Source organism: Salvelinus sp. IW2-2015, linkage group LG27 (genome assembly GCF_002910315.2).
Source record: "Salvelinus sp. IW2-2015 linkage group LG27, ASM291031v2, whole genome shotgun sequence".
Classification (NCBI taxonomy): Eukaryota; Metazoa; Chordata; class Actinopteri; order Salmoniformes; family Salmonidae; genus Salvelinus; species Salvelinus sp. IW2-2015.
This window is the reverse complement of record NC_036867.1, coordinates 32,852,018-32,878,057: the sequence shown is the minus strand read 5'-3', so window position 1 is coordinate 32,878,057 and position 26,040 is coordinate 32,852,018. Positions and strand designations below refer to the sequence as shown.

General features: G+C 41.7%; 1 protein-coding gene across 1 annotated transcript; it reads right to left on the bottom strand.

Moving 5' to 3' along the window:
* Positions 1–90: 90 nt before the first annotated feature.
* Positions 91–25,401, bottom strand: LOC111953164 (1-phosphatidylinositol 4,5-bisphosphate phosphodiesterase delta-4-like). The gene is given in 16 exon segments (XM_023972244.1): positions 91–1,093; positions 3,064–3,213; positions 3,352–3,484; positions 3,629–3,807; positions 3,964–4,080; positions 4,390–4,546; positions 6,466–6,639; positions 8,375–8,527; positions 9,256–9,400; positions 9,597–9,798; positions 10,039–10,273; positions 10,376–10,505; positions 10,749–10,977; positions 11,814–11,972; positions 15,600–15,653; positions 25,269–25,401. Coding segments are annotated over 15 exon segments (2,280 nt in total). The 5' UTR covers positions 15,625–15,653; positions 25,269–25,401; the 3' UTR covers positions 91–1,001.
* Positions 25,402–26,040: the final 639 nt, after the last annotated feature.

Below are 26,040 nucleotides of genomic sequence, written 5' to 3'. Positions count from 1 at the left end.
TGTTAGTTACAACTGGGATTGGAGCGAAAATCTACAGTTAGAGTAGCTCTCCAGGAACAGGGTTGAGAAGACCCCTGCTATACATCACGAACACACACAGTGTGTGTACAAAAATATACAACTATTAACCCAGCAGCAAATATTTAAATCTACTAAATTATGCAAAACAGATGCCACGAGTTGAGGCATTTTGAGTTCCGCTATAATTGCTGTTTATACTAAACGGATTGTTCAGAGTATTGTTCATGGAAATGATAATATGCATTAGAGAGAGAGTGAGAGATGAGGAATGGAGTATAGTTTTCATTGGCATCATAACCCATTTTAAACCAAAACTTGCCAATAGGCAAAAGAGGGAGGAAATGTGTCCTACAGTAAGCCTAGGCAACTCTAACCAAACAGCCTCATCACTGGTACGTTCTTGAGGAGCTTGGTTCATAGAAAATACTGTGGTGTGGATAAGAAGACTGACTGAAATTAGGTTGAAATGTGTCATTACTCTTGACCAGTGGGTGGCACATTTCTCCGCTACATATCATTGCAGCAAAACAAAAAATAATCTCAAGTACAGTTGTGTAGTTGACTAGCATTTGATGACATAGAGCTGGAAAAACAGAATCATCCCAGAGCCAGTTCTTCAGTAATACATCTGATTGGGAATACACATTATAAATATAGAATTGTAGATCACAAGTGAAAACCACACCAATCATACTTAAAAAAAAACATTAATAGTTACAATGAAACATTTGGCTTAGTATACGCACAACATTACATACTATTTTGAGGAAGTAGCTACAGAAAGTATTCATGACATAGTTTGTGAAACTAGCTCTTGAATGTCAAAACTTTCTGGTAAAACTATGAACGAAAGTTTGTTCTCTTTTAGTCACGTCTTCAGCATCTTTCACCATCAGTGTCTCCCACCTTCAGTGTGTTCCATCTACAAGTCTTGTAAATGCCAGAGAGGTAAACAGCGACTGGAATCTCTAACGTTCAGCTCATACAAGGTTAGTGATTCTAACATGTACAAATAAGGAGGCGGAAGGAATACCGGTTCCGTCCTTAGACAGGAGGTGGATGTGACGGTATCCTGGAAAAGAGAGTAAAACAGCTGTAGTAGGTCATTGATCCCATCGTATTACTATTACGTACACTACCGTTCAAAAGTTTAGGGTCACTAAGAAATGTCCTTGTTTTTGAAAGAAAAGCAATACATTTTGTCCATTAAAATAACATCAAATTGATCAGAAATACAGTGTAGACATTGTTAATGTTGTAAATGACTATTGTAGCTGGAAACYGCAGATTTTTAATGGAATATCTAAACAGGCGTACAGTGGCCCATTACAGTGCCTTGCAAAAGTATTCAACCTTTGGCGTTTTTCCTATTTTGTTTCATTACAACCTGTAATTTAAATTGATTTTTATTTGGATTTCATGTAATGGACATACACAAAATAGTCCAAATTAGTGAAGTGAAATGAAAAAAATTACGGAAAAGTGGTGAATGCATATGTATTCACCCCCTTTGCTATGAAGCCCCTAAATAAGATCTGGTGCAACCAATTACCTTCAGAAGTCACATAATTAGTTAAATAAAGTCCACCTGTTGTCACGATCGTTGTAACAATGAAGAGAGGAGGACCAAGGCGCAGCGTGATAACAGTACATCTTCTTTTTATTTGAAGACGAACACGAAACGAACACTAACAAACTATACAAAAACAACAAACGACCGTGAAGCTATAGAACGAAAGTGCAGACACAAGCAACTAACGTAAAGACATAGACAATCACCCACAACCTACCTACTGACTATGGCTGCCTAAATATGGCTCCCAATCAGAGACAACGATAGACAGCTGTCTCTAATTGAGAACCAATCTAGGCAACCATAGACATACAAACACCTAGACTGAACACTGCCCCATAAACATACAAAAAAKCCTAGACAATACAAAAACACATACATCCCCCATGTCACACCCTGACCTAACTAAAATAATAAAGAAAACAAAGATAACTAAGGCCAGGGTGTGACACCTGTGTACAATCTAAGTGTCACATGATCTGTCACATGATCTCAGTATACATACACCTGTTCTGAAAGGTCCCAGAGTCTGCAATACCACTAAGACTAAAGTTCCTCTGTCCAGTGTCTGTGTTCTTTTGCCCATTTAAATATTTTATTTTTATTGGCCAGTCTGAGATATGGCTTTTTCTTTGCAACTCTGCCTAGAAGGCCAGCATCCCGGAGTCGCCTCTTCACTGTTGACGTTGAGGCTGGTGTTTTGCGGGTACTATTTAATGAAGCTGCCGGTTGAGGACTTGTGAGGCGTCTGTTTCTCAAACTAGACACTCTAATGTACTTGTCCTCTTGCTCAGTTGTGCACCGGGGCCTCCCACTCCTCTTTCTATTCTGGTTAGAGACAGTTTACACTGTTCTGTGAAGGGAGTAGTACACAGTGTTGTATGAGATCTTCAGTTTCTTGGACATTTCTCGCATGGAATAGCCTTCATTTCTCAGAATAAGAACAGACTGACGAGTTTCAGTAGAAAGTTCTTTGTTTCTGGTCATTTTGAGCCTGTAATCGAACCCACAAATGCTGATGTTCCAGATACTCAACTAGTCTAAAGAAGGCCAGTTTTATTGCTTCTTTAATCAGGACAACAGTTTTCAGCTGTGCTAACATAATTGCAAAAAGGTTTTCTAATGATCAATTAACCTTTTAAAATGATAAACTTGGATTAGCTAACACAACGTGCAATTGGAACACAGGAGTGATGGTTGCTGATAATGGGCCTCTGTAATCCTATGTAGATATTCCATAAAAAAATCTGCCGTTTCCAGCTACAATCGTCATTTACAAGATTAACAATGTCTACACTGTATTTCTGATTAATTTGATGTTATTTTAATGTACAAAGAATGTGCTTTTCTTTCAAAAACAAGGACATTTCTCAGTGACCCCAAACTTTTGAACAGTAGTGTATGACTGTCATATTAGGAGGTTATATATTGAGTTTGTACAAAATGCTTAAATACATGATGAGCCTTACCTTGCTGAATACATGAGAAAGGCAAGGTATACTGTCCGACAAAATCATTCCTTGACGCCTTGTCGTAGTCCTCCACCACAAAGCGTACCAGGGCCAGTTCAGGCGCATGGATGGTGAACCGTAAAGTGTCATACCACACTGGATTGAACCCTGAGCAAACACAATTCATTAATATATAAAATAATAGAATATAACACTGTAATATACTGCTTTTATGTATCAGCATTTCTGTAAAAAGCTACATTATAAGCATTTATGTGATTGGGATTTAACGGGTGTGTATATTACCATTGTTGTCTATGTATCTGGTCTCCTGCTTGGCCTGGTCTAGAGGAAGTCCATGGATCTCCACTCTCACAAACGGGTCCACAACGGAGCTCTCCTTGATATTCACTTTGGGAAGCTGCTGTGCACTGATCACCTTGAAAACACACACAAATATTTACACACACAAAATGAGAGAGCTTGAGGTCAGATTGGTAGGTTAGCGTTCCACTTGGTTTCTGTAGTTTTTCTGTTGTAGCTCAGGTTGTGTCTTAGGTAGGTCTCAGTTTGTTATTTGTACCTGAATGCAGAGACTGCGGGGTTGGTATCCTTCCCGGTTCTGTGGAACCTCAGGATCGAACCTCCTCTCTGACATCCTCATGAAGTCAGGTTTGAGGACATAGCCACAGCGGCCATTTTGACTGAACAGTCCATCGTTGAGGTCCATCTCAACCCCTGCCGTCTGGAAATTCAACGCAACTGAGGTAGCAAGGAAAACAGAGAAATTAACCAACTGATCCGAATGAACAGAAATATGAGCTTAACTAGCTTCACAAAGTCATGTTTAGAAATTTGACATTTATATTTTGTTTAATCATTGTTTGGTGCCTTAGAACAACCTAAAATGGCCCTCACCTATTTGAGTCCCTGTGTTCCACATCTCCTGTGGGTTGAAGTTGGAGGAGTCTGTTCTGAGGCCACTGGGATAAACCCTGGTCAGCTGCCTGGCATTGTGATGCACAAACTCTTCCCCTGGGAGAGACAGGCAGTTAACCATACATGAGATGAGCTTGAGGAACCATGCAATTGAACAGTACACAGACAAAGCACTGGGTCTTCTAGTCGTTCTGCCTCTGTTTCGGCCCTTGCCACTGAATGAATAACTGACTAAATCTCACTGATCAGACAACATTTCCTTTTAGTAAATCAACAACTTTTGGCTTCTGTTTTGAGGTCCAAACAGAACGACACAAACTGTCCTGAGTGAGTGAGTTAGTGAGTTAGTGACTGGTTGACCCTGACTGATGATGTCATGAGTTACTGTAGGGATTCAAGCCCCACCTGCCTCTCTCAAGTGTTTGCGGGCTTTGGACTCTGTGAAGGAGGATATCTCGTAGAACTTGGAGTGAATGCGGGAGTGCTTGAAGCTGCTGAAGTGGACACTCTTGCAGTAAACGACACAGTCCGACAGCTCCTTTGACAGACGCTGCTTCGATTTCTGAAGAAAAGAAGGAGAGTTGAATTGAATAAACTCTATTGATCCACAACGGGGAAATTGGAGTGTTGACCTTACTAAGCTACATTCAACTCAACTACATATAAATTGGGCAATGGCTTGGGGAAACTGCTCTAGGAGGATTGGATATATACAGTAAAACCCTAGTTTTGACAATAGACAAGGCTGTGCGATAAGAGCAACGTGGCACTCGAGAGGAGGAGTGGAGTGTAGCTAGCCATGGGTGAAAGCTGCAAGTGAACCGGGACAACCCCAATATGGAGTAAGTGATACTTCACTATGAAGCCAACCACAGTAGGTCTGCCAGTGCCAATCAGGCTTCGATGACCGGAAGGTTGAGGTATGCAGGCGGGCACAAGGCCAGACTAATTAGCGATGCAACCAGGTCTCCCCAGTCCTAGTGCACACCTGGGCTGCCTCTATATGAAAGCAGATCCGGAGCCGAACACAAACAGAGACTCTGAGCTGCAGTCTGTCTTTAGGACAGGACAGCCATCAGAGTAGTTACACCAGGGCCAAGGGCATCCCAGAGGTCACTGCTCCTGTAGACTACTGGCTTTACCCCTGATTACCATATTGATCAAACCATGTCAAAACCCTAATATGGCATTCTAATTTATGCCGTTCATTAAACATAGAGTATCAATGTTAAATGATGTCTTAGACCCATGGACTCCATCTAATCTGTTAATGGGCACGACTTGTTATTGACCGATATCATGAAAGACCCAAGAATAAAGTCAGAGGTGCTTCGGTGTTTAGCTACAGAGGTGATCCCTGACTTCAATTAAGTGTCTATTTTTTAGAGGGCTCTCTACCTCTACCCACAACCTTCCACCCAACAGTCAGTCAGTCTTCTCTAGCCCTACGTCTTTCATGAGTGATGTCAGGAATGCGACCCTTGGATAATATCAGACCTATAACAGTGTTATAACTTGGTCAACACATCAGCAGATTCAGACTAAGATGATACACTTTGCCCTGATGGAATTGAGGGACAATGGAGGAGTGAGTGACGTCTTCTGCTAAGTGGATATGAGAGCGGGAGATGGAGTTGAGAAGGAGTGACTGAAATATATACGACTACATCCAGGCAGGCCCAGAGTTTAGTGACAGGACTAGGGTTGCGAAGCTACCGGTAGTTTACCAAAGTTACATCTATGCCAATCTATCGTAACTTTAGTAGTTTATACTTGAATAACTTTTTTTTTAAATGTATTCATATATAGTATAAATTGTTTTTCATCTGTTTCCATATTGTCCTTGAGTTTCTAGTAGGTAGACCACATGGTTCAAGAGAAAATAGACTAATTAATGAAAAAAACATCTACTCAACAATGGCATTATTTTCAATGAACCCTGCAAACTATTTTTCCAGTTTGGTTGGCAAAACATTAACAACAAACATTGACATAGTAAAATAACTAAAAGTGTGTAAAAATGTATATAAAGGATACCAATGGTATTCAGAAAGTTGATGGTATATGTAGGATAATGTTTTACAGCTTTGTCATTCTATCATCTTATTGAATTATTTCATATATTTTACATGTGATAGGCCACACAGAGGGACAGAGATAATTACAGACACCTGTGATAATCTGAAGTACCCAAAAGGGTGAAAGATACCAAAATTCTGGTAGTTTACTGGTAAACTTCGAAAGTATCCAGTAATATACCCTCCCTTCGAAACCCTAGACAAGACACACAGACAAACGTCTCGCAGGTCGAACCTTAGACGAAGTGGTAAGAGGTCGGACAGCTCAGTAGCCCACCTTGGATGTCACTGCGGAGGTTACCCTCGTCAATGTTGCATGCACAATTCCGCACACAGGCACCCCCCCCCCCACACACACACACACACATACACCCACACCCACCCACACACACCAGTAGCCTACCTTGGCCGTGCGTCGGAGGCTGTTGCAGTGGAGGCTGTCCTCATCGATGTCAGCCGCCTCGTCCTCGTCGCTCACCTCTCCTGTCAGGGAGTCCTCGGGCTCCACCAGCCCGTTCAGACTCTCCTCCAGACCTCCGATCTTCTTCCCCTTGAGAAGAATCTTCCCCTTCAGCTCCTGTTAGTCAGAACAATGGATCTAGATCGTTTCATCACCAGGGAATAGATATCATGCTTCTGTACCAGGGCATGTTTCAGAAAGCCTCTCGACTGCACCTCTCTCTCAACCTATCTCTTTAATGCATATTGATTGTAACGACTTTCTTCTTCTGACGAGGAGTAAGATATATCGGACCAATGTGCAGCGTGGTAAGCGTCCATTTTAATATATAAAACTGAACACTACAAAAATACAAAATAACAAAGTGAATGAACAAACGAAAATCGAAACAGTCCCATATGGTGCAGGTACAGACACAGGAAACAACCACCCAAAACACAAAGGAAAACAGGCTACCTAAATATGGCTCCCAATCAGAGACAACGACTGACACCTGCCTCTAATTGAGAACCATACTAGGCCAAACACATAGAAATAGAACAACAGAACAAAACATAGAAAAACAACATAGAATGCCCACCCCAACTCACGCTCTGACCAAACTAAAATAAAGACATAAAAAAGGAATTAAGGTCAGAACGTGACATTGATAATGGAACATAATAGATATTTAGAGTCACCTGCGTACTTGATGATTGTGGGCACAGTATTCTACAATCACTGAGGCAGAACAAATATACATCATGCACAGACAGACCATAGTCTTTGCATTGAGATACAGGGCATATAAAGTCTTTGCATTCATTGTCCTACATGGACCTGCAGGTCAGGCCCAATACAATGTCGAAAGATGAGGCTGAGAGAACAATCAATCATATTCTATTCAGTGCTGAGGGAACAACACTGTGGCTTTTTAATAGTTCACGGTGCCAGTGTTGCATCTTACAGCACAGATCATATGGCCCGGGTGGTACTGACAGAAAGGTAGGTAGCAAGACAGTCTCTACTCACTCTACAGCGGGGTTTCCCAAACTCGGTCCTGGCCCCCCCCCACTCGTCCTTTAATCTGGGTTCTATGTTAAAACTGTCAAATATATGCATAATTTATTTTTGCTTTCTGCCACATATTCAGTATTTGCATATCTCAAATTAGTATTTATTATTATTTTGATTACATGTAATGTATTGGAATACATTCAGATTTTGCACAATTAACTTTTGGGCAGGTCAATCTGTTTTATAGCCTTTTATTAATATGATAAAACAGTGATTATAAAAATGTAATCTGAAATTCTGTGTGAATTCTGATGAATGTGCTCTTCAATTATCTTTGAGGCATTCTATCAACACGATAAACTGGCTTAATAATGTACATACTGTACACTGACTCCACCCTAAAGTGTTTTGTTGAGGGCGGCAGGTAGCTTAGAGCAGGATTTCCCAAACTCGGTCCAAAGTTGTTCACTCACTCACTCCCTCTAGCTAAATTGAGGGCCGAGCGGGCAACGTTAGTGAATTGGACCTCCACTTAAGATGGCAATCAAACTGCATCCAGTTTCAACTGGGATTCCCCCGAGGGAAAGTGGATAGCGCAATAGCTGAGGGGGTCAAAATAACGTGTCTGGACTGCAGCCCATAGCAATTTGATATGGGTAAACTCAATATGGCCGCCGGTCCACGCATTGCAGAATGCTGGCTTGAATTGGAATAGTAATGTCCGTTGTAGTAATTGTATTTCTGTGGGACAATTATGTCCCATCACCACCACCATCGCGCTACGTTTGCCCTTGACATGACGTGGTGAGAGTCAGATCAGAGCAGATTACCTGGCTGTTCCTGGTGCCTGCCTCACCTCAGGAGAAGGAAAGCTGACGGGTATCTTTCCATCCAGGGTGCTTTTCAGCAGCTTGTCCCCAAGGATGGTGTTGAGGTGTTGGGCCATGACTCGCTGCTGTTCAACACCGCAGTGGTTCTCGGTGGACAGGATGACCGGGTACTTTGATACCTGGGAGGGCAGAAGGGGGGAGTGAATAATTCAACACTGGACTGCAGCATTCTCCGTGTGAGGAGAAAGGCTATACCTGCTACCAGTCTCTATACATCAGCAGCTTCTTCACTCAGGCAGACATGACAGGGGTCGCATGGAGCAGCCCAGGCCACCATCCAGTTGCAGACAGACAGAGAGTGTGTCCCAAATGGCACCCTCTATGTAGTCCATCCACTACATTCTGGGCTGTCCTGTATGAGTGGCTGCATCCTAAATGGCACCTTATTCCCTATGCAGGGCACTACTTTTGACCAGGGCCCTGAAACCCTGACACACAACATGAACCTGGCGGCACGGAGGACAGTTTTGGCACAGAATAGGATAAGTCTTTGACAGGCCGGTCATGTGCTTGTTTACTGTGTGAGGGCTCTGCTTTCTGAAAGGGCCGTGGCTTTGGGATATCATGACGGAATGATCCCCCTCCTAACTCATACACATATAATGAGGTGTTGAGTGAGGAGTGTGTTGATACTGCAAGTTCTTGGATTCCTATGTGCAAAGTACTGCACTGGTAAATGGACCATGAAAATGCTAAACAATGATTGGATCTGAATAGTTAAAAACACCCCTGTATTCTGTACTGATATGTACACATTCTGTCTTGATAGTGCAGAGAAAACTTGTGAAGCATACCATACAAAGAGGTGTAATCTTGTCATTACAATTTCTTCAGATTAAATAAATACCTTGAAGGCATAGTTTCTCAGTGCGTTCACAACATCTTTGAAGAGGATCTTGGAGGTGAAAGTGTGTCCGTGGTAGACGATAGGCTCTCCATTGGGACCGTCCCAACAGTCTACTTCTACACACCGACAGCCTCGCTTCAAAGCCCTAACGAGGAAGAAACAAGTTAGCATTTTTGGACTTCGTCTCAGAGTATATTAATTTGAATGGACAACGATCAATCCCTCAGATTCTGTCTTCCAAAAGTTGTGTCGTAATTCACCTCAAGACAGAGATCAAGATCATCTCTCAAGAACGGCCTACTAAGCCTTCCCATCAGCCACCACTGGTGTAGAGTGCATACCGTATGTATCCCTCGACACTGCTGTGTCCTCGAAGCTGGTCCTCCATCAGGTATGTGTTGTGTGAAGAGGAGATGAAGTAGTGGTTGAGGGGCTGGGTCATGTCCTGGTACAGGCTCTGTTGTCTGGGGTGGAAGATGGAGCCCTCAGCCGACGCCAGGTACATCAGGAAACCGTCGATAGACATGGCCTTCAGCATCTTGGCTATGGAAAACAAAAACAAAGACAAAAACTAAAAAATTGCTATCAGTTCAAACCATATATTTATATTTTTCATTACAACCATCATGATATTCATTGAAATATATGTGTTCTTGGTTGAGATAACAAGAACTGCTTGACCATGATGTTGACCTGATGATATGGTTATTGACCTGATAATTCGTAGGGTGTGATTGTTCAGCTATAGCCACAAATCATGCCAGGGTCAGAGGTCAGTACTACCTGTGTCAGAGGGTTCGTAGCGCTCGATGAGCTCCATGGCCAGCTGCTGAACCCCGTCCACCTCCTCCAGCTGTTCATCTCTCAGGAACTCCTCCAGGTCCCGCAGAGACAGCTTCTGTCCGTCGCCAGAGTAGTCCTGGAACACCCTGAGAACGTCCTCTCTCTAGGTCAGCATCTTGTAGAACAGGACAAACTCATCATCCTCCAGAGTCCCCGTCTGAGACTTGTCTGCCGTCTGTGGATGAAATGGAGAAAGGTCTTCAGGCCTCAACAGGCACCAGCAATGTACAAGAATCAAAGATATTTGGCCTTACTAAGATGATCTCAGGGCTTCTACCATGAAGAGTCGGTGAGCGTGATGTTCGTTCATGTCCACGTTCATCATCTTCAGCAGGACCCTGATCTCCCGGAAGTTCATTCTGCCATCGTTGTTCTTATCAGCCTTCTTAAACCATTCACAGATCCACCTGGAAATGTCGCTTAAGGGAAACGTCATCATGCTACAGCGAAACTAAAGAAGCTATAACACAGACGATACTCTGCTATACACGTGTATAGTGCACTTCTTAACTTCGTTAAGCAAACTAGCTTGGACTATGTGTCGTATTTGCCCAGGTTCCTGTTAAGAACTTTGTGACAACTGTTGATATAGTATACAGGGCTTTGTAAATACATTTGATTGATTGGTTTAGCTTGTTCAGAAAGGATACTGGTCAAGCTTCTCACTCTCGCCCATGTTCTCCAGGTTCTCGATCAGCTTCCTCATGCCTTTGATCCAGGACTGGGCCTCATCCGCCGAGTCTGCCACCAGGTCCAGGTTGCCACGGCGACCACGGAACACCAAGGTGAAGCAGCGGCCCGGGGGAAACTCGTCTGCGATGCTTAGCAGAACCTCTGACTGGTGGCCCTCACGCACCGTCTCCACGTCACTCACAGAGACTGTTGAAAGGGAGAAGAGAAGCTGAATACTATCTACTTAGGTATCTCTTTAGGTATTCAGCTATCTCCTTAGATTTTCTTTAGGCCCTTTGCTCCACTCGTGGCCAAAGGGAATAAGTCAAGTCTTTAGGTACACGGTGAACCCTGAGACCCAATATTATCACTCACTTCAGTGATGATAAAACTAGAGCCCTGCAACGACAAAATTACTCAAAGGAGTGTACAAAACATTAGGAACACCTGCTTTTTCCATTACATAGACTGACCAGGTGAATCCAGGTGTCACTGACCAGGTATCACTTGTTAAATCCACTTCAATCAGTGTAGATGAAGGGGGCAGACAGGTTAAAGAAGGATTTTTAAGCCTTGAGACAATTGAGACATGGATTGTGTGTGTGCCATTCAGAGGGTGAATGAACTGGTTTGAGTGTGTCAAGAACTGCAACATTGCTGGGTTTTTCACGCTCAACAGTTTCCTGTGTGTATCAAGAATGGTCCACGAACCAAAGGACATCCAGCCAACGTGACACAACTGTGGGAAGCACTGGAGTCAACATAGGGCAGCATCCCTGTGGAACGATTTTGACACCTTGTAGAGTCCATGCCCCGACGAATTGAGGCTGTTCTGAGGGCGAAAGGGGGTGCAACTCAACATAAGGAAGGTGTTCCTAATGTTTTGTACAGTCAGTGTATAGCCTGCTGTCGAACATAATCTTGACGTGGACAATGATATGATAAGTATCAAATGTGACAAAATGTGTGTCTGTCAGTAGGTGATGTTGTCTAAACGTTGCCTAAACATTGTCTAAGCATGTACTGTAAATGTCACTACTCACATGTGGAGTCGGTGTTCCCGGCCTTCTTGGACTTGTACCAGATGGTCATGCAGTCCTCCTGCAGCTTGAAGTAGCGCTGCTTCTTCCAGGTGCGAGACTTAATCTTCCTCATCACCATGCCAACGATCATGGACTGGAGGTTGTCATCCCCCTGGATACCTGATCAGACACATTAGGGAAAGTAGGAGTCAGGGGGCGAAGTCGAATAGGAGTCAAGGCCCAGATAACTGTCCTGTCCTGACATACATTATGGCAACRGCTCAATATCAGTCAACAGTAGCCTGGTCCCAGATCAGTTTGTGCTGTCTTGTCAACTCGTACAGGTCTGGGATCAGTCTAAGTGAACGGGACATCCATCTCAGTCTCGCACAGACCCAGAGATTCATACACACTACCCACTGGGCATACACTGGTTCAATCAACGTTGTTATTGTGATATGGAATCAACGTGGAAAACGTAGAAACATTAAAAAATAATTTTCATCCTATATTCAATATATATTGGGTGGTTGAAATCATGTTGAATTTCATATTTGATAGACATATTTTATTTGACCTTGTTTCAATGTTGATGGTAAAATTGTATTTTTGAATCAACGTCATTGTTTCAACATCATGCCATCAACCTAAATAACGAGGTATATCAAAATAAAATGTGAAGGCACAGTCCAACGATTCCTGCCTGAACAGTGACTCCTACTGGTATATGAGGGGGAAATGCACTTCAGTGAGAACAAGTCTACAATCCAGATGGCTACATCTAAACTCAGCAAAAAAAGAAACATCCCTTTTTCAGGACCCTGTCTTTCAAAGATAATTCGTAAAAATCCAAATAACTTCACAGATCTTCATTGTAAAGGGTCTGTACGTTTCCCACTGTTTCCCATGCTTGTTCAATGAGCCATATACAATTAATGAACATGCACCTGTGGAACGGTCGTTAAGACACTAACAGCTTACAGACGGAAGGCAATTAAGGTCACAGTTATGAACACTTAGGACACTAAAGAGGCCTTTCTACTGACTCTGAAAAACACCAAAAGAAAGATGCCCAGGGTCCCTGCTCATCTGCGTGAACATGCCTTAGGCATGCTGCAAGGAGGCATGAGGACTGCAGATGTGGCCAGGGAAATGAATTGCAATGTCCGTACTGTGAGAACCCTAAGACAGCGCTACAGGGAGACAGCTGATCGTCCTCGCAGTGGCAGACCACATGTACCAACACCTGCACAGGATCAGTACATTCAAACATCACACCTGCGGGACAGGTACAGGATGGGAACAACAACTGCCTGAGTTACACCAGGAACGCACAATCCCTCCGTCAGTACTCAGACTGTCCGCAATAGGCTGAGAGAGGCTGGACTGAGGGCTTGTAGGCCTGTTGTAAGGCAGGTCCTCACCAGACATCACCGGCGACAATGTCGCCTATGGGCACAAACTCCCCGTCGCTGGACCAGACAGGACAGGCAAAAAGTGCTCTTCTCTGACAAGTCGCAATTTTGTCTCACCAGGGGTGATGGCCGGATTCGCGTTTATCGTCAAAGGAATGAGCGTTACACCGAGGCATGTACTCTGGAGCGGGATCGATTTGGAGGTGGAGGGTCCGTCATGGTCTGGGGCAGTGTGTCACAGCATCATCGGACTCAGCTTGTTGTCATTGCAGGCAATCTCAACGCTGTGCGTTACAGGGAAGACATCCTCCTCCCTCATGTGGTACCCTTCCTGCAGGCTCATCCTGACATGACCCTCCAGCATGACAATGCCACCAGCCATACTGCTTGTTCTGTGCGTGATTGCCTGTAAGACAGGAATAACAGTGTTCTGCTATGGCCAGCGAAGAGCCTGGATCTCAATACCATTGAGCACATCTGGGACCTGTTGGATCGGAGGGTGAGGGCTAGGGCCATTCCCCCCAGAAATGTTAGGGAACTTGCAGGTGCCTTGGTGGAAGAGTGGGGTAATATCTCACAGAAAGAACTGGCAAATCTGGTGCAATCCATGAGGAGGAGATGCACTGCAGTACTTAATGCAGCTGGTGGCCACACCAGATACTGACTGTTGCTTTTGATTTTTACCCTCCCCTTTGTTCAGGGCCACATTATTCAGTTTCTGTTAGTCACATGTCTGTGAAACTTGTTCAGTTTATGTCTCAGTTGTTGAATCTTGTTATGTTCATACAAATATTTAAACATGTTAAGTTTGCTGAAAATAAACGCAGTTGACAGTGAGAGGACGTTTCTTTTTTTCCTGAGTTTATGTACTGTACTTGGAAACAAGCTGTGTTCGTTTCAGCTGAGCTCTTATGTAAACACATTTTGACACTGATCAGCTTCCATACTCATTTGCGTATACTACCTAAATAACCCTAACCCTAACATATCAATCATTCATTTGTAGACAAATTGGATATTGAATTGTGAACGCAATTGATATGTTGGATTCACGTCTCCATCTCAACCAAAAATCTAAGTTGAAGAATAGCACTAAATCAAATCAAACTTTAAATGAACTTCACATAAAGTTTGATTTAGTCCTATTCTTCAACTTAGATTTTTGGTTGAGATGGCGACATGAATCCAACATATTAATAATAATTAATAATAATATTAATAACCACCATCCTTCATATAAAAGACAATATCCAAAGGTAAAAGTATATTTTTAATAAAATGAATTTGGCATCCTATTTATAGGGCTAATGGCAACTACTTCCAAAGATCCAATCAACCATGGATGAATGATAGTATACCAAGCTACATGTTGAAATTATGGGCTGCATTTACACAGGCAGCCCAATTCTGATATTGTTTCCACTAATTGGTATTTTTACCAATCACATCAGCTCTTTTTCAGAGCTAATCTAATTGGTAAAAAGACCAATTAGTGAAAATAAAATATCAGAATTGGTCTGCCTGTATAAATGCAGCCAAAGTGTCCTTTGTTGGGCAAATCAGGTGTCAATGTTGCCTACATAAACTCAGCCTCACTCCGAATTGACTTTCACATACAGCTTGTGTTAGAAAAGTTAGAGTTACTTTTAAAACTATTTAACGTCATTTAGGTAGTCAACACAAATGAGTATGGAAGTTGATCAATGTCAAAATGTGTTGAGATGATAGCTCAGCTAAAACTAACACAGCTTGTTTACAAAGCTGAACTGGGTACATAGCGGTAGGCATCTGGATGGTGGACTTGTTCTCACTGAAATGCATTACCCCTCATATACCAGTAGGAGTCCCTGTTCAGGCAGAAATTGTTGGACTTTGTCTTCACATGTCATTTCAATATACCTTTTTATTTAGGTTGAAACGATGACGTTGATTCAAACATACCATTTTACTACAACATTGAAACAAGGTCAATTAAAATATGTCTAATCCAATCTAAAATTCGACATAATTTCAATCACCCAATTGAATATACAAGGAAAAATATTTTTTGAGTTTCTATGTGGAATTTTAAACTCAATTTCAACATATACATAGTTCTGATGATTATATTGAAATTAGATTGATGTAACAACCTGTTAATCAGGTTAAGTCAATATATTTCAGTTTAAGTTTTACCCTAATTTCAATGTTTATAAAGCTGGTGTTGAAATTAGATGACATTTTTCAAATCCAATGTATTTTCATGTTGATTCCACGTGACAAATTACGTTGAAACAACGTTGATTCAACCAGTGTGTGCCCAGTGGGTATTGTTTTGATCAATTTATTTAGATCAATATGCATATATTTTATATTTTTGGTATCCAACTTTAAGTCTCAAGAATAAACTTACGCAGGTCACATCCCGTAGAAGCCATTGATGGTTGTTTTACGCTTTTTCCATCTGCTGCCCAGCAAAAAGGTTGACAATAAAATGTATGGTAAGACATCAGAACGTGTGAAGAGAGGATAGGTGCTAGGATGAGATGGGATGAAAGCAAAGTTGTAATATTTTACAACCAAATGATAGTTCACAGTGGTGTAAATTAATACTTAGAATGTCATATTCAAACTACAGCAGACTTGATATAAATAAATAATACCTATTTTGTATCACTCCCTGACTTTGCCAGAGCAGTTTTTGGATTTGACTCTCAACCTGTTGAGTTCAATTACATTTCTTGAATTGACTGAATTTAAATGGAATTTAAATGGAATTTATGGGTTATTCTCACCAAACTGACATTTGACACACACATTCTCAAGAGATCACTGAGATTCTCTTGGATCTATGATCACTGATATTTTCTTAAAAAGGCATGGTTGGTTAAGGGCTTGTAAGTAAGCATTTCACGGTAAGGTCTACACCTGTTGTATTTGGCAGATGCGACAAATAAAATTGGATTTCTTTACTTATCTATTTCATCATAATTATTTTTTTCTCTCTGATATTATGCATTTTACAACAATTTCCACAACTACCAATGTAACAATTGTCATTACCGCAACAGTTTTGGATGGACTCACTTTGTGTGGAATAATAGTGCTTAACACGATTTTTGAATGACTACCTCATGTCTGTACACCACACACACACATCTGTAAGGTCCCTCAGTCGAACAGTGAATTTCAAACAGATTCAACAACTAAGACCAGGGAGGTTTTCCATTGCCTCACAAAGAAGGGCACCTACTGGTAAATGGTTAAAAATTTAAAAAAGCAGACATTGAATATCCCTTTGAGCATGGTGAAGTTATTAATTACACTTTGGATGGTGTAGCAATACACCCAGTCACTACAGGCATCCTTCCAGACTCAGTTGCCGGAGAGGAAGGATTTCTGCATGATTTCACCATGAGGCCAATGTTGACTTTAAAACAGTTAGAGAATTTAATAGCTGTGATAGGAGAAAACTGAGGATGGATCAACAACATTGTAGTTACTCCACACTAATTGACAGAGGGAAAAGGAAGCTTGTACAGAATACAAATATTCCAAAACATGCATCCCGTTTGCAACAAGACAACAAAGTAATACTGCAAAAACATGTGGCAAAGCAATTCACTTTTTGACCTGAATACAAAATGTTATGTTTGGGGCAAATCCAATATATCACATTACTGAGAACCACTCTCCATATTTTCAAGCATAGTGGTGGCTGCATCACGTTATGGGTATGCTTATAATCGTTAAGGACTGGGGAGTTTTTCAGGATAGAAAATAAACAAAAAGGAGGGAAGCACAGGCAAAATCCTAGAGGAAAAGATGAATTCACCATTCAGCAGGACAATAACCTAAATCAACAAGGCCAAGACAACAAGGCCAAATCTATACTGGAGTTTCTTACCAAGAAGACAGTGAATGTTCCTGAGTGGCCAAGTTACAGTTTTGACTTAAATCTGCTTTAAAATCTATGGCAAGACCTGAATGGTTGTCTAGCAATGGTGCCGTGTGGTCCCGTGTGGCTCAGTTGGTAGAGCATGGCGCTTGCAACGCCAGGGTTGTGGGTTCATTCCCCACGGGGGGACCAGGATGAATATGTATGAACTTTCCAATTTGTAAGTCGCTCTGGATAAGAGCGTCTGCTAAATGACTTAAATGTAAATGTAAATGTAGCAATGATCAACAACCAGAGGTTATTCTAACATGTATTGACTCAGGGGCTTGAATACTTGCACTTTGACATGAGTATTTTCTGTAGATGGTTGACAAAAAATGTCAATTAAATCCATTAAACTTTGTAGCAACATTTTGAAAAAGTCAAGGGATGTGAATACTTGCTGACGGCACTGTAAGTATTGTAATTACATGCATGTATTTTAAAAAGTAACAAGAAAAATAATGTATCCAAGGTCTTTACAGGTAATATTGGTGTATTAGGATGTGGATATTTGTGGTTCAATGTATTATAGATACATTTCTGGATTTAATGGGATCCTTAGTACAAACGGTATAACACAATATGCCTATAAAGTATCTAAATATGTGAGATATGAACCAAAGACTGTCTTGGGATAGATTTAAGAAGTGGTCATAGTAAATAAATAAAGTTACCAGTACAGCACAACCATTGATTGTACTGAAATGAAGGTTCTCTTTACAGAAACAGACCAAAAATGACATGGTAATGGGACATTTTGTTTTGGTAATGAGAGCCCCWTAGCTCAATCTGCAAATAATAGGTGACAGCCAACAATTGACCACATCAATAAAGCCCATTCAAGCATCCATGTTGGTAAGGTAATGGTTCTCAGACTTTTCCCCAATTTGAGCTTTTTAGCCATTTCGAAAAGTGGTGTAAAGGGGGTGTTTGAGAAATAGAACCTCATTCTGAAGTCATATAAGCGAATAAATTACCTTAACTTTTGCTAATCTAAGGACTACTCCTGTAGATGATGCGTCATAGGTGAATAAAACTTTATTTAAAAATTGGAGTTATACAGGAACTTGAAAAAGTGTTATGGTAATGAGACATGTCCACAGACACAGTTTTTGAGTAATAAATATTATATATACACTACCGTTCAAAAGTTTGGGGTCACTTAGAAATGTTCTTGTTTTTGAAAGAAAAGCATGTTTTTTGTCCATTAAAATAACATCAAATTGWTCAGAAATACAGTGTAGACACTGTTAATCTTGTAAATGACTGTTGTAGCTGGAAACGGCAGATTTTTTAATGGAATATCTACATAGGCGTACAGAGGCCCATTATCAGCAACCATCAGTCCCGTGTTCCAATGGCACGCTGTGTTAGCTAATCCAAGTTTATAATTTTAAAAGGCTAATTGATCATTAGAAAACCATTTTGAAATTATGTTAGCACAGCTGAAAACTGTTGTCCTGATTAAAGATGCAATAAAACTGGCCTTCTTTAGACTAGTTGAGTATCTGGAGAATCAGCATTTGTGGGTTCGATTACAGGCTCAAAATAGCCAGAAACAAATACATTTATTCTGAAACTCGACAGACTATTCTTGTTCTGAGAAATTAAGGCTATTCCATGTGAGAAATTGCCAAGAAACTGAAGATCTTGTACAATACTGTGTACTACTCCCTTCACAGAACAGCGTAAACTGGCTCTAACCAGAAWAGAAAGAGGAGTGGGAGGCCCCGGTGCACAACTGAGCAAGAGGACAAGTACATTAGAGTGTCTAGTTTGAGAAACAGACGCATCACAAGTCCTCAACTGGCAGCTTCATTAAATAGTACCCGCAAAACACCAGTCTCAACGTCAACAGTGAAGAGGCGACTCCGGGATGCTGGCCTTCTAGGCAGAGTTCCTCTGTCCAGTGTCTGTGTTCTTTTGCCCATCTTAATCTTTTACTTTTATTGGCCAGTCTGAGATAGGGCTTTTTCTTTGCAACTCTGCCTAGAAGGCCAGCACCCCAATCTTGATCCCAAACTTTCGAACGTTAGTGTAGTTTCATGTAGTATACAATTGTTAGGATTTATGGACAAACTACAGCATCATTTTTTGTGTTCTATTAAAATAAGTAAGGTTTTTGTAAAGTACAATTTTATAAAATGACCCAAGAATTTAATCTGGATGCATATCGGTAACGAGAATTTGTGGTGAAAGTGTACAAAATCCAGGCACATTTTTTAGATTGATTTAAAACAAGAAACTGCCAAAAACTAGACATCTTAGTCTTCAGAATGATAGATTATTTTTTGCAGATGCATCATGGTTTTGTAACAATTTGCTACAGACATGTTTAAACTGGTTTCATGAGAATCACCCCAATGCTGCACAGCACAGCACTTTTTAAGTCCAGGATCAGCAGCCTCTTTGTCCAACCCTCATCGTCCAAACTTCCTCCATTTAGCCTGTACCAGCCGGGTGGAAAGCACCAGCTCTGTTTTGCTGTGTCATGTTTTCACTGAGTAGTCAGTCTATGACTTTGTCCTCTTCTTGTTTTGAGAGGAGGAATTCTGAGGGCAGCAGACACACATGTTTTTTCATCTCTGCCATTGTTTGGAATGGCATTCCATTCACTCATTTTAGCAATCCTATCTAGGTAGATTGATGAACAATGTATAAAAATAGTTTATGATCCGCTTATCAACCTTTGCAGTGGTACTCAAACCCATCTAAAATAATGTCTGGTGGGACAAGAGTTTAATCCCTGTCCCAGGAAATGATCTCACACCTGGCCACGTTCATGACTGATAACATCATCACACCCCAAAACAAATGGAAACACTTCTGATAGCATTCTCACTGAGAAACGTTCGTTGAACAATGTGCAGTATATGGTTGGTTTGCATATTAACACACCTATCAAACCTTTGAGCTTCCAGAGCCAAAAGCAATACAAAGTTCATGTAAAGCTATTCCATTTGCTTAATCTCATTTGAATGATTCGTTGTAAAACTGCGTTATTGTGATCAATAACACACCTGCCATCACAACACTCAAGCATCACTTATGCTATGCTGTTCTATTTGCAGTATGTTTAGCAATTGAGTTTCATTATTCATGTCCCCTGTTGCTAATACKTTTTTTAAGTCTTCCGGTCCTCTTCTCATACTGACACCAGTTATACACAAGTATAACATACTGTGTGTGTATATACAATACCAGTTAAAAGTTTGGACACACCTACTCAAGGGTTTTTCTTAATTTGTACTATTTTCTACATTGTAGAATAATAGTGAAGACATCAAAACTATGAAATAACACATATGGAATCATGTAGTAACCAAAAAAGTGTTAAACAAATCAAAATATATATTATATTTGAGATTCTTCAAAGTAACCACCCTTTGCCTTGACAGCTTTGCACACTCTTGGGATTCTCTCAACCAACTTCATGAGGAACGCTTTCCAACAGTCTTGAAGGAGTTACCACATATGCTGAGCATGACCTCAAACCATCTCAATTGGGTTGAGGTCGGGTGATTGTGGAGGCCAGATCATCTGATGAAGGACTCCATCACGCTCCTTCTTTGTCAAATAGCCCTTAGACAGTGTGTGTTGGGTCATTGTCCTGTTGAAAAACAAATGATAGTCCCATTGCTGCAGAATGCTCTGGTAGCCATGCTGGTTAAGTGTGGCTTGAATAATAAATAAATCACAGACCGTGTCACCAGCAAAGCATCCCCACATTACCTCCTCCATGCTTCACGGTGGGAACCACACATGCGGAGATCATCCATTTACCTACTCTGCGTCTCACAAAGACACGCAGTTGTAACCAAAAATATCAGATTTGGACTCATTAGAAAAGGAGAGATTTCCACCGGTCTYATGTCCATTGCTTGTGTTTCTTGGCCCAAGCAAGTCTCTTCTTCTTATTTGTGTCCTTTAGTAGTGGTTTCTTTTCAGCAACTCGACCATGAAGGCCTGATTCACGCAGTCTCCTCTGAACAGTTTATGTTGAGAGGTGTTTGTTGCTTGAACTCTATGAAGCATTTATTGGGGCTGCAATTTCTGAGGTTGGTAACTCTAATGAACTTATCTAATGAAGACCCAGAGGTAACTCTGGGTCTTCCTTTCCTGTGACGGCCCTCATGAGAGCCAGTTTCATAATAGCGCTTGATGGTTTTTGCAACTGCACTTGAAGAAACTTTCAAAGTTCTTTAAATTTGTTGTAAAGTAATAATGACCTGTCGTTTCTCTTTCCTTATTTGAGCTGTTCTTGCCATAATATGGACCTTGGTCTTTTACCAAATAGGGCTTTCTTCTGTATAACACCCCTACCTTGTCACAACACAACAGATTGGCTCAAACACATTAAGGAAGAAAATTCCACAAATTAACTTTTAACAAGGCCCACCTGTTAATGGAAATGCATTCCAGGTGACTACCTCATGAAGCTGGTTGAGAGAATGCCAAGAGTGTGCAAAGCTGTCATCAAGGCAAAGGGTGGCTACTTTGAAGAATATCAAATATAAAATATATTTTGATTTTTTTAACACTTTTTTGGTTACTACATGATTCCATGTTTTATTTCATAGTTTTGATGTCTTCACTATTCTACAATGTATTTAAAAATATATATATATATACAGTTGAAGTCGGAAGTTTACATGCACTTAGGTTGGAGTCATTATAACTCGTTTTTCAACCACTCCACAAATGTCTTGTTAACAAACTATAGTTTTGGCAAGTCGGTTAGGACATCTACTTTGTTTATGACACAAGTAATTTTTCCAACAATTGTTTCCAGACAGATTATTTCACTTATAATTCACTGTATCACAATTCCAGTGGGTCAGAAGTTTACATACACTAAGTTGACTGTGCCTTTAAACAGCTTGGAAAATTCCAGAAAATGATGTCATGGCTTTAGAAGCTTCTGATAGGCTAATTGACATCATTTGAGTCAATTGGAGGTGTACATGTGGATGTATTTCAAGGCATACCTTCAAACTCAGTGCCTCTTGCTTGACATCATGGGAAAATCAAAAGAAATCAGCCAAGACCTCAGAAAAAAATTGTAGACCTCCACAAGTCTGGCTCATCCTTGGGAGCAATTTCCAAACTCCTGAAGGTACCACGTTCATCTGTACAAACAATAGTACGCAAGTATAATCACCATGGTACCACGCAGCGTCATACCGCTCAGGAAGGAGACGTCTTCTGTCTCCTAGAGATGAGCGTACTGTGGTGCGAAAAGTGCAAATCAATCCCAGAACAACAGCAAAAGACCTTGTGAAGATGGTGGAGGAAATAGGTACAAAAGTATCTATATCCACAGTAAAATGCATCCTATGTCGACATAACCTGAAAGGGAGCTCAGCAAGGAAGAAGCCACTGCTCCGAAACTGCAATAAAAAAGCCAGACTACGGTTTGCAACTGCACATGGGGGGCAAAGATCGTAATTTTGGGAGAAATGTCCTCTGGTCTGATGAAACAAAAATAMAACTGTTTGGCCATAATGACCATCGTTATATTTGGAGGAAAAAGGGGAGGCTTGCAAGCCGAAGAACACCATCTCAACCGTGAAGCACAGGGGTGGCAGCATCATGTTGTGGGGGTGCTTTGCTGCAGGAGGGACTGGTGTGGATATATTGAAGCAACATCTCAAGACATCAGTCAGGAAGTTAAAGCTTGGTCGCAAATGGGTCTTCCAAATGGACAATGACCCCAAGCATACTTCCAAAGTTGCGGCAAACTGGCTTAAGGACAACAAAGTCAAGGTATTGGAGTGGCCATCACAAAGCCCTGACCTCAATCCTATAGAAAATGTGTTGGCAGGACTGAAAAAGCATGTGCGAGCAAGGTTTACAAACCTGACTCAGTTACACCAGCTCTGTCAGGAGGAATGGGACAAAATTCACCCAACTTATTGTGGGAAGCTTGTGGAAGGCTATCCGAAACGTTTATAAATCAGTAAATCATTCTCTCTACTATTATTCTGACATTTCACATTTTTAAAATAGGGAATTTTTTACTAAGATTAAATGTCAGTAATTGTGAAAAACTGAGTTTAAATGTATTTGGCTAAGGTGTATGTAAACTTCCGACTTCAACTGTATATTTAACTATGTAAGTCAGTTAAGACAAAATCTTATTTACAAGGACGGTAATGTAGAAAAAAGTAAAAATAAAGAAAAACACTTGAATGAGTAGGTGTGTCCAAACTTTTGACTGGTACTGTGTGTATATACACTGCTCAAAAAAAAGAGAACACTAAACACAAAAGTAACCTCCAAGCAACTTCCAACACTTCTCATAGGAAAGAATAACAAGCAACTCCACATGAGACAGCAACCATGCATCTGACAATCAAATGGCACCACTGCCTGCTCTGTGACAAATGGAATAGACACAGGTGGAAATTATAGGCAATTAGCAAAACACCCCCAATAAAAGGATGGTTCTGCAAGTGGTGACCACAGACCACTTCTCAGTTCCTATGCTTCCTGGCTGATGTTTGGTCACTTTTGAATGCTGCGGTGCTTTCACTTCTAGCATGAGACGGATTTACAACCCACACAAGTGGCTCAGGTGTGAGCTCATCCAGGATGGCACATCAATGCGAGCTGTGGCAAAAAGGTTTGCTGTGTCTGTCAGCGTAGTGACCAGAGCATGGAGGCGCTACCAGGAGACAGGCCAGTACCACAGGAGACGTGGAGGAGCCCTAGGAGAGGCAAACAACCCGCAGCAGGACCGCCACCTCCGCCTTTGTGGCAAGGAGGAAGCACTGCCAGAGCCCTGCAAAATACCTCCAGCAGGCCACAAATGTGCATGGTCTGCTCAAACGGTCAGAAACAGACTCCATGAGGTGGATATGAGGGCCCGACGTCCACAGGTGGGGGTTGTGCTACAGCCAAACCGCCTGCAGGACGTTTGGATTGCCAGAGAACACCAAGATTGGCAAATTCGCCACTGGCGCCCTGTGCCTTCACAGATGAAGCAGGTTCACACTGAGCACCATGAGCACATTGCACACGCTGACAGAGTCTGAGAGCACCCGTGAGAACGAACTTCCTGCTGCCGCAAACCCTCCAGCATGACCGTTTGGCGCAGTCATGGCTGTGGGGGTCGATTCTTTGGGGGGTCGCACAGCCCTCCATGTGCTCGCCAGAGTAGCGCCTGACTGCCATTAGTACGAGATGAGATCCTCAGACCCCTTGTGAGACCATATGCGGTGCGGTTGGCCCTGGGTTCTCCTAATGCAAACAATGCTAGACCTCATGTGGCTGAGTGTGTCAGCAGTTCCTGCAAGAGGAAGGCATTGATGCTATGGCCCGCCCGTTCCCACACCTGAATCCAATTGAGCACATCTGGGACATCATGTCCCGCGCATCACCAACGCCACTCCTGCACACAGCACTGAGCCGGGTCTGCGCCGGCCACACATGTTCAGCTACCAGGCCCTGAGAAGGCGAACCATCCCTTACCAGGGACCCACCAGCCACTCCACTCGGAGATGCCACGGCGTTGTCTAGGAGGCATTCAGCACTGGGAGCACACACCTACTGGAGCCTCATTTGACTCGCTCTACTTAACATTACATCAGGATCCAGCCTAGGTGTGGTTTTCCACTTTAATTTTGAGTGTGACTCCAAATCCAGACCTCCATGGGTTGATAAATTTGATTTCCATTGATAATTTTTGTGTGATTTTGTTGTCAGCACATTCAACTATGTAAAGAAAAAAGTATTTAATAAGAATATTTCATTCATTCAGATCTAGGATGTGTTATTTTAGTGTTCCCTTTATTTTTTTGAGCAGTGTATATATACACACATACATGTTGTTATCCAAACTATCCTCTCCACTGATTCTATTTCTTCTACGTCTTCTAAATCTCTCTGTCATACCGTCTGATCACATCATTTCACTGGGTTCAGAAAAACTAAAACAAAACCATTTCTCACAAATAATTGAATTCATCCTCACCAAGAACCCTGCAACACATTTAAATGATGTTACTAATTGAGGCTTATATTAGTCACGTTTTTCTCTACATACAACAGTAAGTAGGCTAGCAAACATGGAGGAATTAATGTATTTACAGACATAAAATGAAGAGACAGCAGGTAGAGAGAGGATAGCTACTGACTCACCCGGTGGTGGGGCATCTCAGCCGGGTCCAGGTGGGTGCTGTGCCTGTTGTGGTTCTGGAGCTTGAGACAGGGAGGGGAGCTGGCCCTGTCCCTGTCTGTCTGGGTCAGCTCTGACTCTGCATGCCGCTGTGGAGCGCTGAGAGGCAGGCAGGGATAGCTGATCCTTACTGAGTCAACACAGCGGTCACACACCCTCTATCCCTCCCTCCATTCATCCAACCTCATCTTTGTTTTGTTTTTTTTCCATTCAAAGGGTCCTCTTTAGTGTTAAATGGCCAGTCAGTTTGAAATGTAATGAGATGTACAAAGATCAAGTACCTGAGCCAACAGCCCAGATGTTATTACTTTAAGCTTCAGCTACACATTTTAGGTCTTCTTTTGATCCATAAAAAAGGCACTATTCATTCATAAATGAGGTGAAAGGTTATGTAGGCACCCCAAACTGAACAACTGGGGTCATACTTTTCCATAAATGACTATCCCCATGTTACCAACATTACTCTACTGTATATACAGCATATCACACATCATTGTGCTTATTTTGTATACACACTGTTTAAGGACTTTTAAAGCAGAACTTAACCATGTTAACATGTTGACAAAGACAACTAAACCTGCTGCAATGAGCCCAAGTGAACCCACACGAAGAAGCTTCAAGCTACCAACAGACAGGGGGCAAGTACATCATCAAAGATGCAGTACCCTCACACTTGGCACATCAGGTCAGTGTTTTTAGAACAATGCATAAGCCAGCCTAAGGGTCAGAGGAGAG